This window comes from Eumetopias jubatus, unplaced genomic scaffold (genome assembly GCF_037043125.1).
Source record: "Eumetopias jubatus isolate StellerSeaLion01/CBP00866 unplaced genomic scaffold, mEumJub1_p1.0 scaffold_15, whole genome shotgun sequence".
In the NCBI taxonomy this organism is placed as follows: domain Eukaryota; kingdom Metazoa; phylum Chordata; class Mammalia; order Carnivora; family Otariidae; genus Eumetopias; species Eumetopias jubatus.
Window position 1 is genome coordinate 56,632,876 of NW_028274821.1, and position 15,911 is coordinate 56,648,786.

Below are 15,911 nucleotides of genomic sequence, written 5' to 3' on the forward strand. Positions count from 1 at the left end.
ATCATAGGTGGAATGACATGCTTTTCAACCTAGAGTTTCTAAATAACCTCTTAAAATGCCTCAGTCTTCTCTAAAAGTGTGTGGAATTGCTGTTCTTATATTTGCTTATTGCAACATTTCATTCTGTTGCATACTTTCACATAAGATTAGATTAAGTATACTGTGTAAGGAAAAAAACTACCACGTGACTACTTTTCTATCCTGTTTTTCAAGTTAAGAATGGCCAGAAAAAGGTGATCACTCATATTTCTTTAGCTTATCCAATTTTTACTTACTGTTAAATAATTCAAAGAGTTGCAAATTGTACAATATTTGTGAAGAAACAGACAACACATATCTCAAAGTAAACTTTATTAAAGTTACTTTTCCAGAAAATATATTCAGTAAATACAGTAATACAGCAACAAAGTTGGCCTCATACGCCTTTGAAATTTTAAAGTAATCTTCAATGATGTTGATCAGGAAATTCTTTCATTGGTGGAATTACTTCTCCAGTCTCCAGAATTGTATCACCCTAAAAAAACAAAGATGCATTAGTAGAAGAATCTCTGTCTGCAATGATGATAGTTCCACTTGATCAGATCTCACATGGAAAATCTAGTTCAGTTCTGGCATTCACATTTTGAAAGGGACTTAGACAAAGTAGAAGCTGTCTAAAGATGAGCAATATTCAGAATCTAAAGGTATAAGTGAAGGAAGTATAAGGGGAAGTTTCACTCAAACAAAATGTCCAGAAAGGGCATGAAAGTGGTTTTCATAAAGTGATAAAAAGATAATGTTTATTTTGCATGGCCCCAAGAAATAGGAAAGGCCCTAAAAAAAGTTACAGGGAAACATCTTCAGTCCAATATCAAGAGGTAATGTACTCCCAGCAACTGAATGTGTTAGGCAACGTTTACCACTTGGCTCAGATGTGAGAGACAGAATGCAAACTTTGGGTAGCTGATTTAGGTTATCTTTTCAAACCTAGATACAATATGTGTGGTAGAAAGGGCATGGGCTTTGGAGCCAGAACCAAGAGGTGAGAATCCTAGAACCTTCACTAAGAAGCTGTTATTATTTTAGGCAAATTACTTAGCTTTAGTTTCATCTTTGTGTTTAAGATAGCAGATTTTGTGAGCCTAACAGTCCATGAATGACTGGGTAAAGTAGAATTATCCCCATCCCCACACTTGCCATTCCCTGACCCCAATAGTGTTCAGGACTATTATCTGATGAAGAAATAAGCTTTTATTATGTTTAAGCCATTATACATTTGGGGGGTAATTCGTTACTCAGTTGGCATTACCGTAACATAGCAATTAGTACTCTATAAAGTGGTACTAATGCTGCTGTAATAAAAATCGAACCAATGGCACTGGCTTAACAGTGGAGACAAGGTAACTGGCATTGGAGGCTAAAAGATGGGGCAGTAGTAACTTGGAAACAGTGTCTAATGCATTGAGGTTCTAGGAGAAGTAGCTGAAAAAAAATTGTAGTATCTGTTTGACTACTACTAGCTGCCTTGGGAATGTACTTTAAGAAACATAAGCTCAGGTAGGAAGAGGCTGATTTAAGAGGAGAAATAAAAATGGAAAGAATAAAAAAATGCAGGACCTTACAGTATTGGAAAATCACGTTGCTTCTGGTTCTCTAAATACTAAGAGTTAACAACGAAGAGATCCTGAGATACAGAAGCCCAATAAAACTCAGAGGGACTCTGTCCCATGGCAAAGATCAGACTTATCTTGAGCCAGTTTTTCTAATGTCTTTCACCTAACTGCCACGGAGTTAGAGGCAGTTGCTTGAGTACAAAGAAATGAGGGAACCTGGTAACTACACAAAGCATAGATGCATATGGGGCTGACTAGAAGCAAAAAGACTCCCATCAAGTATTTTTCTTTCCTAACTACCAACTGTTGTGGAAAATAGATGGTCAAAGAAACCAAACATATATGCAACAAAAGCCTGTGAATGTCTGAGCTTAAAACAACCTCTGGCACTCGGGCACCCAGGTGGCTCAGTCATTAAGCGTCTGCCTCTGGCTCAGGTCACGATCCCAGGGTCCTGGGATCGAGCCCCGCGTCAGGCTCCTTGCTCGGTGGGAAGCCTGCTTCTCCCTCTCCCACTCCCCCTGCTTGTTTTCCCTCTCTCACTGTGTCTCTCTCTCTCTCAAAAAATAAATAAAATCTTTTTAAAAAAATAAAAATTAAAAAAATAAAAAACAACCTCTGGCACTCAACCTATGAGAAGGAGGCAAATTTTAAAGGCTATACAACCCTAAGAAGGGCATGCTTCCCATACCCATTTTAGAAGTGGTCTAGGTTGAAAATGGAAAAGAACAAAAACAAAAAAACCCAAAAACTGTGGACAAAGCCAGGGGCCAGGAAGAACAATGAACAAAGGTATTCCAGAAAACAAAATCAGTGCCCATGCAGGTCGCTTACTGCACACGGGGGTTAGGAATCTTTATATCTGACCACTGGGATTTAAGAATTGCCAAGAACTAATAACTGAATTCCACCACTGAGCAATGGGTGTGTTTGGGGGTGGTTTGGGGGAGACAAGGCATGCAGTTAACTGGCCTTCTTAATTCACTGATCCTCAGATCCCAAGAGAAGTCACATCATTGTACAGCAGCCACACTACTGTACAATATCTGGAGGTCCTACATTTGGGGCTGGTTGCAGTGAAGGATGGGACTCTGGGATTTATCCCTAGGGAAGGAACTGTGTTATATGTGTTGGGAGAAGGAAGCAAAGAGCTATCTGGTAATTAGAAGGATGGACTGTGGCACAGACTCCAGGCATGGTAGGCTGGGAAATATAAAAAAGCACATAGATATGTGGGACAATGATAATGAGTTCTGGCCAACAGGATCTGAAAAGAAGTGATGTAAGCTAGTTCCAAGCTTAGACCTTAAAATCCTCCTGAGATGTCCATCCCCCTCTTTCTCTTAACATGATCTTTGGAAGCCTCATATTCCAGATGGTGTAACTGTAAGATTGTGGAGAATGCCTGATTTATATCAGTCTATGATGTCAATAAGAAACAGACCTTTGTTTTGTTAAGCCACTGAGGCCTGAGGGTTTGTTACTGCCTATCCTCTTCTAATATATGTACAAATGAGCATTCTTCAGGTCCTCATAGGGGAAGCTTCTTAAAGGGTCAATGTCACAGAAACAGAACCACAATGGCAAAAAAGTAAAATAAAATACAGAACTAGGCGAAATGTTATGGAATCACCATGGTCTTCTAAAGAGAGCCTCACCCTTCTTTTCCTTTGAACAGCAATGGCAAAATAAAGTGATAAACAAATATGTCAATGGAAGATTAAATAAATTACCCAGCTGGTGAAACCAGTAACATAATTTCCTATTCTGAGACTACGTAGGCCCTGACACACATTAATTATACACAACAAAATAACAGAAGAAATCTCCTCTTTCCTAAAGCTGAGTTTCAACTGAAGGATTAGTTAATTTTGGTGGTTCACCCTTAAATTCCCTTCTGTTGCAGACGATTATGGATTATTGTGACTATGTCATTTGATTGAAGCAAGAACCAACACTGAGTTCTGTTTTTTAAAATTACAGAACTTAGAGATTGATGGTAGTTCATTATCTATGACTAGAAATAGGACAAGAACATAATCTGCATTTTGCTATGCTTTAAACAATAACCTTACAAAACCAGTAAAAATACCAACTGATGACTAAGTAATCTTTTAATGCTCTAAAGACTCAATTTTAAATTAGGATAATAGCTTACATAGTCACACTACAAAACTTAAAGAACACATTAACAGGATTTTAAATTCACAGGTGGAGAGGTTAAGGTCAAACTGCCATAAGAAATGGCAGTTTGGAATTAATAACAGGAATTCAGTTGCTGTTACTATGCTCAAGTGTCTGCTCAGGCTAGTGCCCTAAGTCCTTGACCCTAGATGAAACAGGGTACCAGTGAAAAACTGATGGTTTCTTCAATTCACTTTAGGACTACAAAGGTTATACAAGTTTTACAGCCAGCTTCAAAAGAAGTATGCCCACCTCCCATTTTCAACTGTAGCTGCTGCCTCACAAAATTTCCTAATTTTTTTATAAGAATATACAAAACGCACTTACAATGACAGTGAGGAGAAAGGAGCACTATAATGATCACTTAGGGAGGTAAAGGAGGGAGAAAACTAATAAAAGAAAAATCACATATATTAAGACTTACTGGGAATATTCTGGGCTTCCTTTCAACAATGGCATATGGTTTTGCCTGCAATAAAAGTAATGCTCTGTTAATTATGGTTTTAGAGTTTCTTCTAAAATAAAATAGATCATATCCCAAATTTTTAACTAAGCCCCAAACTTTCACCAAATTCCAGACTGAAACATTTAACTCAAGATCTTTACTTGGCTATCTCTACTAGTCACCTCAAACTTAACCAGGTCCAACTTATAACATCCCCCAGCCCCAAATGGTTCCCTACTGTAGCAAATGGCACTTTCATTCTCCTAGTTACAAAGGCCAAAAACCTTGATTCCTCAGCAGATCCTGTTGTTCCTTCTTGAGATTGTATCATGAATCCAACCGTTTCTCACCACCTAGTATTACTACCCTTGTTCAAGCTTCTATCCTTTTTTTTTTTTTTTTTTTTTTTTTTTTACCTGTTAGTGTCCTGGCATCCACACATGCCTTCTTAGTCTATTCTCCACACAGCAGAGGTGAGTGATTCTTTTAACATGGACCACTCCTCTACTCAAAGTTTCATAACTCTTAAGAGCAAAGGCCAAAGTCCTTGCTATGATCTCTAAGACCCTACACAATCTGGCCCTTGGCCACCTCTCTGATCTTCTCTCTTTCCCTCTCTCTATTGTAGCCACAGTGGTTCCTTCACTATTAGTCTAATCAGTTGGGCCAGCTTGGGCCTCAGGGCCCTTATATGTAATGGTTCCTCTACCTGAAATGCTCTTATAGATATCTGCTTGATCCATATCATCATTTCATTTATGTTTCTCTTCAAACAGCCCTTCTCCAGAGAGACCTAGTCTTTTACCCTGTTTAGTTTCCCTTCCATAGATTATCACTTCCTGTAACACTACATGCCTCTTCATTTACTGCCAGTCTCCAAGACTAAAATAAACACCTCATGAGAGCAGAGACTCAATCTGCTTTGCTTACTGCTATATCCCTGTGTTTAGAACAGTGCCTTGCACACAAGAGGTGCTAAAAATGTTTGTTAAATAAATGTATTTATTAAGCATATACATCTGCACAAGATACCAAATGAACAAAATTTTATTAAAAGAGATTGGCAAGGTGGGAGAGAGGCCCAAGGCGAGGTATGGGGCAGGGCTGCTGTGCCCCCTCCAGGAGCCCCATCCTCTTTAAAAAAAAAAAAAAAGAGAGAAAGAGAGAGATTGGCATTCTGTAAGACACGAACTGGAGCCAAAAGCAGGAGATAGAGCCAGAATACAATGTAAATACATTAAAATGTCTCTCAGGACTGGGACCAATGGCAAGAAGACACTGAAATGTCCTTAGAAAGACTGTAAAATTCAATTGGTCAGTAAAGGTGTTAGCTGAAGCAAACTGGCTACAACATTAATGAGGATGCAGACCTACCCAAAACCAGAGAAAAAATAAGGGAGAGGTTTTGGAACCTCTATTGACACAAACCTTTAATTACATCCAACTGTGGCTTAGGAAAAATCACCTGGAAGTATGACTTCCTCAGATAAACAACTATATTAAAGTCTTGAATTGTCAAACCAGTAACTGCACCTTATTAAATCTGCTTCTCTTAGAAGGTAAGTGTCTTTTCAATCCTAGAAAAATTTAGTTAAATACAGATATAACAAAGATTAAACGTAGAGAATACATAAATGTCAAATTTAATAAGTTCTTAAAACACTGGGATGATCCATATATTGTTATTTAGAGCATTTGTGATGTTTAAGGTAATCAATCTGGCTATTAGAGGTTCTAAAAGATTAGTTTTAGGATTCTAGTTACAATGCATAATTGATTTAGGCTTGTGATTTTAAGTTTAAAAAGATTTTGCTTCTTAGGGTCATTAATTTGCCCTATAAATACTTAAAAATAAAATTCAACATATAAATATAAAATGTATAAATGCAGCTTAAAACATGAGAGAATATGATTATGTTTGTAAGTGCAATTGTTTTCAGAGAGTTCAACTTGAATTAATCCAAAGATAATAAGAACAAAGGAGACTGTTCATATTTTACTAGATGTGTAAGTAGTTTAACAGAATTTTAAAACTGAATATAAAGAATTAGGAAAAAAGGAGGTTTTTAAAATTGAAACTAACAAAATGAATTTAAATTTATATTCCAGGTAACTGTGAACAGTTCTTTCTGCATGTAAAAACCACTCTTGGCTGTTAAAAAAACTTGCACTGACAGTAGTAATATATTTTTCTCCTCTAGAGTCTTGCATGTTAAGACAGTAAAAAAATAACAGACATATGATGATATGAAATGGCCTGTGGACTCGCAGGTGAACATAAATATAAAATTTGGTTTAAGCCTATCAACAAGAGAAACACACTATACTCTGACCCTTAGACATATAAATTATTAGCCCCTTTTAATGGTTGCAGAAAGATTTTGTTTGTTTATGAAATGAAAACACTACACTTCAATTCTAATTCCTACTAGCCTCCACTAATTTCATATTTCTAACACATAAGACAAGCCATGTCCACTTGGACATCCCCAAAACATGTTGACAGCACACGCTCCTACACAAATTGACCTTTCCAAAACCCTACTTACAACTTCCAAGGCTAGAAATTTTAGTCATAAATACCTCTGAATTTTGGTTTCATCCCCAACTTGAGCTATGTCTTCCTTAATGTCTTCTGTCTTCACTTTTCTTTTCCATTCCTGCTACCTTCATCCTAACCAGATTCTCATCAGCTAACATCTACTAAACTCCAACAGCCTCTAGCTGATCTACCTACCTGATGTCAGTACTTTACTCCCTCCAATTACCCCATCATATGAATGTTTATGTTTTCCTAAATACAGCACTTTTATCAACTCACTCACCTACTGAAAAATGGAAAGCTTTCCATTGCCTAACAGATAAGGTTCAACCTCCTCTGCCTAGCTTTCAAGACCTTCCATTAAATGGTCCCAGCCCACTGGGCCAACAGACCTGCAATTCCAGTCACCTCCTCAGTCTTGGGTAGATATGACATGAACATTACTGACTCCTTACCTTTCCTCCTAGCTGGAATAACTTTTCTCCTCCATACTCTTACCCAAATCATAAGCATCTTCCAACTTTACTACAAACTCCAAATCATACCCATCTTCCAACTTTACTACAAACTCCAGGAATTTTATCTTGCGTATTCTTTCCAGAGCAATAAAGGAAGATGACATACTAGCCACTCCATAATTTATTGATGAACAAACATAATCTGCTTAGTGAAGAACAAAAATGATGTCAGCAGCCAGAATTTTAAAAAGACCATGCAATAAAGAAAGAACAAGTTATGTTAAAGGGAATTTTCTGAAAACACCAATTATTTATTTCACACTCCTTTCAACAAGCTAACAGAAAGCAAACCTCAATTGGATTATCTACAATTTGTTTGGGGAGTCCCTAACTTTTGTTTTATCTTGAAATAATTTTAAACTTACAAAAAGTTGCAAGAATTATAAAAATAATTTTTTTACTGAATCACTTCAGGAAAATGCAGACTGGTTTATTACTTTAGTATTTCCTACAAACAAGAACAATATTCTTAAAATAATCACAATACAGCCATCAAGATCAGGAAATTGATCTGTTTCATTACTGATACATTACTACCTTCTAGCTAAAGAACCCATTCAAATGTTACCAAGTGTCTCAATAATTGTCTGGAATTCTCAGAAAATCCCCTTACATGACTTGTTCCTCATTGTGTAGGCTCTAAAATTCTGAATGCCAATGCCATCTTTGTTCTTTTAACTAAACAGATAATGCCATTAATCAAGAATTACATTTAGTTGACATGCCTCTTTAAGTCCTCTTCAATCTAGAACAAATTTTCAGTCATTCCTTAACTTTCATGATCTTGACACTTCTGAAGGTAACAAGCCATTTACTATGCAGAAAAGTCCCTTGTTTGGTTTGTCTTATGCTTCCTTATGATTAGATTCAGGTTATGCATTTTTGGAAGGGAATAACGCAAAATTGATGCTGTTTTCTTACTGTACCTATCAAGTAGTACACAATTTGTTTGTCCCATTATTGGTATGTATTTAAGTATGTATTTTATGTTAATTTAGATTTCTTGATGGTGTCTACCAGGTTTCTCCACTACAATTACTGCTTTTCCCTTTGTATCAAGTAAGTATGCGAAGTTCGGTATTTTGAGATTAATTTTAGCAACTTTTGATATTCCTTGACTAAAAAAAATCTTACTTTGATGATTCTCAAGTGGTAGTTTTTCTAATTTTATCAGTCCTTGTCTATTATTTAGCAATCCGTTGTACAAAAAAGCGCTGTCTCTTCTAACCATTTATTAATTGTTTATATCCATATGGACTTGTGGATTTGCATTTTATTCAGTTGGCTATAATCTATAACTATCACTAGTTATTTTGATGCTTAAATTGTCCCGGGGGAGTCCTCTCAAGCTAACTGTGTCCTTTTGGTAGATCTCCAACATTCTTTGAACACTTCTTTACTTTCTGGCACAATAAGCTCATCATGTACTTTCCCAGCTCCAGCCCTAGAACTGGCCATTTCTCCAGAGAGCTCTGGATCCTTTCAGTGGAGAATTGGGTAAGACTAGGCTGCTAGATATGCTAATTACCATGCAGTGGCACTGCTCCCAGGTCTGTCGGTGGACAGACGTAGACTATCCACATTTACATCTATATAGAATTCTGTATCAATACATATTAAAAACCATGAGTTCATACCAATAATTCCAATTCCATTCCAGTACCACAAGGTTTTCTCTTTCCATGTGTGCAACTCTCTTTTCTGACAATGAGAATTCTGGGTTCTGCTATCATCGATACATGTACTTACTTGATCAGTCTTCCTATATGTAACCAATCTCCTGTCACTACCATCACACGCCAGTATAAATAACCTCACCTCATTCAGGTCCTGGTATCTTACTATAGATAGCCACCTCCATCATTGCCCCAAACCACCCTTCTTGCGGATGTCCTCCTCCCCTTGCTCAGGTTCCAATATTCTACACCAGGTTACTACCACTGCTGTTCTCCACACAGGTATACTCACCAACTCCCCTCCACCCCAACGTCCCCCTCTCCCTGAGACCTAATATCCTCCCTGGGTACCAGAATGCCCTCTTCCATCTGTTTGGGTTATGACACTCCATGCTGGGCAGCTGCCACTGTTCTCCCTTCTATACCATTCCCTCAAATGCACTCCTTCCTCATATTGCCTTCGATCCAACACCAGACTATCCCTTGGCTTTAAAATATGGCAACTGCCTCAGTTCAATCACCACACGCAAGATCTTTCCATGACAAAGTTCAAGCTTTTGGACATCCTGGATTCTAAAGAAAGAAAATGGTGAAAAATCAGACAGAATGAAGGAAAGGGAAATGGGATGATGACAAAGACAACCTTTGTCTAATTTGAATTTATCTTGTATCTCCACTCAAAGAAAGGAGCAGAAATTCTTTGCTCCATTCCTATTTAGAACCCCAAGTTTACACTAGTATTATTAGGTCAACTTCATTCTGATCATTTAAACATTGTTTTTAGGAGAAAATGTATTTCAAGTTGTAATCAACTAATATAAAGATTAATGAAAAACTGCACTTTACTTAAGTTTCATTAAATCTTTTCCTTGACTACTTTATTCAAAGTACTTCAAAATCAGTTATAAGTGGCAGATTATTTCTACTAAATAACGCAGGGTAAGGCATGCCCACATAGGAAATAATTTTGTACAATATTAAAAATAAATTCTGAAAAATACATACTTAAAACATACTTACATTCACGTGATATTTGATATAATAATGAATAATCCAGGCAGGTATAAGTACATGAGTAAAAGCAAAGATACTGTGTCGGTATGCCTTATAAATCTGGGGGGAAAGAAACATAAACAAGATATCCCTTTTTTTTTATGTTTGTGGCAGAAAAAAAAGCATCAATGATATAATAATGTCATGATTATTTTAAAATGTCTACCTGCTACATACTTCCTTACAGTCTTTAACTAATCCCACCCATTCAAATATTTTTATTAAACATAGGACCTGTGGCACCTGGGTTAAGCATCTGTCTTCGGCTCAGGTCATGATCCCAGGGTTCTGGGACTGAGCCCTGCATCGGGCTCCCTGTTCGGCAGGGAGTCTGCTTCTCCCTCTCCTGCTCCCCCTGTTTGTGTTCCCTCTCTCGCTGTGTCTCTCTCCGTCAAATAAATAAATAACATCTTGAGTTCAGAGCAAACGAGGTTTAAGACAAGTAACATTTTGCAAAGCTACAGTAAGGTATTCATAGATATATATAAATATTTTAAAGACTTCTAAAAATATCCTTATTTTAAGTTTACTAAAGATAAACATGGCATAAATAATGAAAGAATAATTTTAATCAATTTAATTAGCATAATCAAACCTACAAAATTTTTCAGGAACAGTCAACCCCCTAATTTATCAATTTCAATACCCACAATCAATATCTAGGTATAAGGCAGACAACCTTGAGCTCTCCAAAGCTCGAAAAAGAATGTTTTACATACTGGGATAGGGGTGTTCCAAGATTACTTTGAGATGCTTTCAGGCACATTATTTTATTTTATTTATTTTTTTAAGATTTTATTTGACAGAGAGACACAGTGAGAGAGGGAACACAAGCAGGGGAAGTGGGAGAGGGAGAAGCAGGCTTCCAGCCGAGCAGGGAGCCCGATGTGGGGCTCAATCCCAGGACCCTGGGATCATGACCTGAGCCGAAGGCAGACGCTTAACGACTGAGACACCCAGGCGCCCCAAAGCACACTATTTTAAAAGAGAAAGGCAAAATAGAAATGAAAATGGAACTTTTCCGTGGCAGCCAATCTGAATGAAATACAACCATCTTACCAACGATAACTAGATTCTAGGTGTTATAGTATATATGATTATGGAAGAAAAATTAACTCAAAGTAAGGAACAACAGACTAAAATACTTATTTACTTCCTTACATCACTGGCTGATGGCTGGGATGTCAACTTTCAACCAGAAGCTGCCAAAATCAACAAGTAATGTCAGGGATACAAAAGGTGAGACTAGGGTTGAATTAGAGTGTAATTTTACCACTTTAAATAAGTATCCAATACCACTTTCTCAGAAAATTTTGCACAAGACTTGGTAGCACAGTCAGAAAGTAGGTACACTTGGATCTCAGTGTGAACTCCTTCAATTCCTAGCTCTGTGACCACGGATAAATCACTCAATTTTTGTAGGTCTCATTTTCCACACATTTAAACTAAGGATTAGGAGTAGTTTCTACCTTACAGAAGTAAAGAATTAAATAAAGTAACACATGTCAAACCCTCAGCAAAATGCCAGGCAGAAAATAAGTACTCAAGTGTTACTTAATAGTATTATTACGATTATTATTAGCCAATGTCATAGCTTATTGAAAACAATTCTGAGATATAGTGTTCATCAGTTAAATTGATGTAATTTAATGACCTCAAGAAAATGTCCAGAGACCCTGAAAATAAAGGGTGATCTTAATAATATTCAATAAATGAGTGATTTTCTGTAGTGTAAAGTCTAGAAATGCACTTTTAAACTAAACTGTGTTAAAAGAACATTGTGGTAGTTCAGAAAGGTGGCTCTTGAATATAACTCATTACGGAAAGCAGCAAGACCCTATCTTTTTCATGGTGATCACATGGGGCTGTACAACCAATCAGAGACTCCCCGTGTCTTACGGTAGGTGGGTGTAGTGTTATTCTCTGTAACCTCAACCTTAAAAAAGCAGACAGGTGTCCTTAAATACTAAAATCACAGATTTTTCACTCAAGTGAATCTTTCTATCATTCTGTAAAACCTAAGCAAAGATTCGCCTCCTTCTCATCACACCTGACAGCAACAGGGTAGACTCTCCCAAAGCCATACTTGTTCCTGAACTCCAGAGCTCTCTTGGGACAAGATAGCGTCCCTTCTAAACCTAAGTCTCGGCTGAACCCGGTTCTCCCTCAGGGAACTACCGGGACTTGCAGGCCCAGTGATGTCAGTCCTTGGTGTGACTACAATTAGCAGGCATCCAGCATCCACGCCGGGGGTTGTGACGGGGTGTGGGCATCAGGGCGAGGGAGGCCCGTCACTCACCACGTTCTTCCACGGGGTCTGGTCCCGCAAAAAGTGATTCCAGAATCTCTCCATAGGCCATACCCGCTGCGGGGGCAGCACCGGCTCCCGGGAGCTCAGCTCCTGGTCTTTTAGCCATCGCCTTCTCAGCTGTTGGAGCTGCTGCAGCCGCAGTTTCTCGTCTGGCGTGTACCCCGACATGCTGCCGCTGGTACCAAGGCCGGACACGGCGCGTCCCTGATCAGGGTCTTGTCACTTACGCGCGCTCCCCGCTTCCGAGGCGACCTTGCGAGGACGCCCGGGAGCGGCGCGCCGTTAGGACGTCATTCAGGTCCTGCCTCCGCACCGGCTGCAATCGCCGCGTTAAGGCTGGGCTTGCGCAGTCTTCATCCGCCCAGATTAGCCGGGAGCGGGTGGGGCCGCGTTTTAGTTGTGGGAGAAGCGGGGGAAAGGGACGGAAAGAAGAAAACCGGAGAGGGCAGAGGGTTGGAGTGGTGTTCTGGGACCTGGAAGGATGAGAATATGTGATCCAATGAATGTGATGTCCAATGCAAATTCTTCACCTCCCTCTCCCGCCTGGGTACTCGTCTTCCCATGACCTAGAGAGTGTGGAGAACGTTACTTCCAAGTTTAAATCCCAGCTGTGTCAGTGACTGATAAAGTGACCTTGGGCAGTCTCAGTCTGTTCCTTCATCTGTACTGCGGAGGCTAAAAGAGTAGCTTAATAGCTAACAGAATTGGACACATTCATGCTTTGTGACCCAGCAATCCCACGTCGAGGATTATATCCAAAAGATGTAGTGCTAAAAATATGAAAAGAATGTGCATGAGTATTCACTGCCGTACAATAAAAAAAACTGGAAATTAGCCCCAAATTCCTCAATAGTGGACTGGTTGAATAAATTATGGTACAATAACGCAATGAAGTGCTCTATATTACAACCGTGGAATGATCTCTATATTGTTAAGTGAAAAAAAACCAAATGAAGTGCATATAGTATGCTACCTTTTATCCAAAAAGAGAAGAGTGGTAGTAATACTAAATATATACACGTTTGCTTAAATTTTAAAAATAAAAGGAGGGAAACTATTGCTTTGTTTTAAAATGTTACCAACGGGGGGGGGGGGGGAGGGAATAAGAGGAAACAGGGATAGAAGCTAGGCATCTCTGAATATATCCTGTGTAACAGATTTTACTCTAGAACCATGTAAACATTTTATATTATTATAAAACAAAATTAAGTTTACAAAATCTCCTCTAAAAATCAAAAGTAAAAACACATGAATCTAACTGATCTGCTAAGTGGCATAACCCCCCACACACCATTTCAAGTAAGTTTAATCCATCAAATTATTGTTCATCTATATAGAAAGAGATACCTCGAAGACAAAGGAAACTGCCAAAAGAAATTTTTTTAAACTGTTTTAGGTAATTATATTGTTGGAAATGGTGGTAATATTAATCTGACACTGAAAATAAGCATTTATGCTGGAATTTTTGTAATGGGAGAAAGATACAAATGTAAATTGTATGAGTTTAAGTAAAAACTCTGAAGTTCTGAATTTGAATCAAAAGACTCAGTAAAAACTCATGATGTATTTTATCTTTAAATATATTTATCATTTTATCTTAGCTCTGCCCATTGAAATGGCCTAAAAATAATTGCCAATCCAGTAACCATGAACATCTCTAGCTCTTAGATTGTGACTTCTAAATACCATTTTCCATTAGAAGAAGCCAAGACTCCTGGGAACAGCAGTTCTCAAACATTTTGCTTCTCAAATTTCTTCAAACTCTTAAAAACTGTGGCTGCTGGGTGGCTCAGTCATTAAGCCTCTGCCTTCGGTTCAGGTCATGATCCCAGGGTCCTGGGATCGAGCCCCACATGGAGCCCCACATGGAGCCCCACATTGGACTCCCCGCTCCACGGGAAGCCTGCTTCTCCCTCTCTTGCTGTGTCTCTCTCTGTCAAATAAATAAAATCTTTTAAAAATAAAATAAAAAATAAATAAAAACTCTTAAAAACTGTTGAGGACCCCAAGGAGCTTTTGTGTGTATGGGTTATACCTATTGATGTTTACTGCATTATAAATTAAAAGAGATTTTAAAATAACAAAATATCCATTAACAAAAATTATTTAATGAGAAGAGTGCCATTGTTTTACGGTTTTGTAAATCTCTTTAACATCTGGCCTAATAAATGACAGCATATTTTTTAAAACCTCTTCTACATTTAGTCATAATATCCTACACCAGGTAGCCCTTGGGAAACTCTATATACATTTGTGAGAGACTGCAAATTAAAAAGGGGAAATAGCATCTTAGTATTAGTATGAAAATCATTTTGGCCTCACAGACCCCATGAATGCATCACAGGGACTCCCAGGGATCCCCCGATCACACTTTGAGAACAATTGCCTTAGAGAAATAGCTAATCCCAGGTCTGAGTGAAGAAATGTAAAAGAAACCAGGAACATCTTGTCTTAGTAGGAAGCAGGTAAATTTCTAAAGACAGGCTCATGTCAAAAGGATTCAGAAGCCAACTTAAATAGACTTCCTTTGGTCAAAGATAAAAGAATTTGAGCATCAATAAATATAATGACTTCAGTGGAATGAAAAATATCAAATAGATTCACAAATAGATTCAAAATACCGAATAGGGGTGCCTGGGTGGTTCAGTCGGTTGAGAGTCTGCCTTCGGCTCCAGAATCCTGGGATTGAGCCCCGCATATGGCTCCCTGCTTGGCAGGGAGTCTGCTTTTCCCTCTCCCTCTGCCCCTCCCCACTGTTCATGCTCTCTCCCACTCTCTCTCAAATAAATAAATAAAATCTGAAAAAAAAAGAGATTCACATACATGAGTTCATAATGATTTAAAAAAAACTCATTGGTCATTTTTGGATGGTGTTAGGGAACCAACTCATTATTTTGAAAACTATTAAGTGAAGGGGAAAAAAACAAGCATTTTTCTGGCATCTCTATATAAATTGCATCTTCGAGTAACAAGATAGTTGGTGAAGGAAAATTTAATCAAAGAAGCATAAAAACAGTAAAAAAAGAAGGGATGGCTGAAGTAGAATATCACTATTCTGCAACCATTATTTTGTTAATGAATCAATACAGTGATCACCAAAAGCTGCTCACGTCTCAGTGGGTAGAGCATGGGACTCTCAATTTCAGGGTCGTGAGTTCAAATTCTACATTTGGACATGGAGCCTACTTACAAAAAAAAAAAAAAAAGCTCCTTATGTCCCAAAGAGAACATGTGCGCCTCCTGGTGGAAGACAGCCTCACTGCCTGTAAAGTGTCCTTGCCAAACAAAAAATCGAACTGAATCTGATCAAGTTTCTAGATCTAACTACTCATTTAAAGGAAATACAGGGACAGACTGCTCTAACTCCTATACAACACCAAAATGATACATTCAGAAAAATCCTTATCATCGAAACTGTAGACAAGTGACTCTGTTTCTTGAACAAAAATATATTGAAGGGAAAGACAAAATGAGAGAGGGAGAGAAAGAGAACTCATAGATTAAAAGAGATGATAACTCAACAGTAAGAAAATGAACAAGCAATGTAACAAATGGGTCAAAGATCTTAACAGACACCTCACTAAAGAAGA

General features: G+C 38.1%; 1 protein-coding gene across 2 annotated transcripts; it reads right to left on the minus strand.

The window, feature by feature from the left end:
- Positions 1-334: 334 nt before the first annotated feature.
- Positions 335-12,612, minus strand: NDUFB6 (NADH:ubiquinone oxidoreductase subunit B6). Of its 2 annotated transcripts, XM_028115141.2 has the most exons (4): positions 12,310-12,609; positions 9,978-10,070; positions 4,201-4,245; positions 335-514 (listed from the first exon to the last, which is right to left on the minus strand). In XM_028115141.2, the coding sequence occupies exons 1-4, from the start codon at positions 12,487-12,489 to the stop codon at positions 446-448; spliced, it is 387 nt and encodes a 128-aa protein (XP_027970942.1). In that variant the 5' UTR covers positions 12,490-12,609; the 3' UTR covers positions 335-445. The 2 variants fall into 2 exon arrangements, with proteins under 2 accessions (XP_027970942.1, XP_027970943.1); XM_028115142.1 differs by lacking the exon at positions 9,978-10,070 and having other exon boundaries at positions 12,310-12,612.
- Between the last annotated feature and the right edge of the window lie 3,299 nt (positions 12,613-15,911).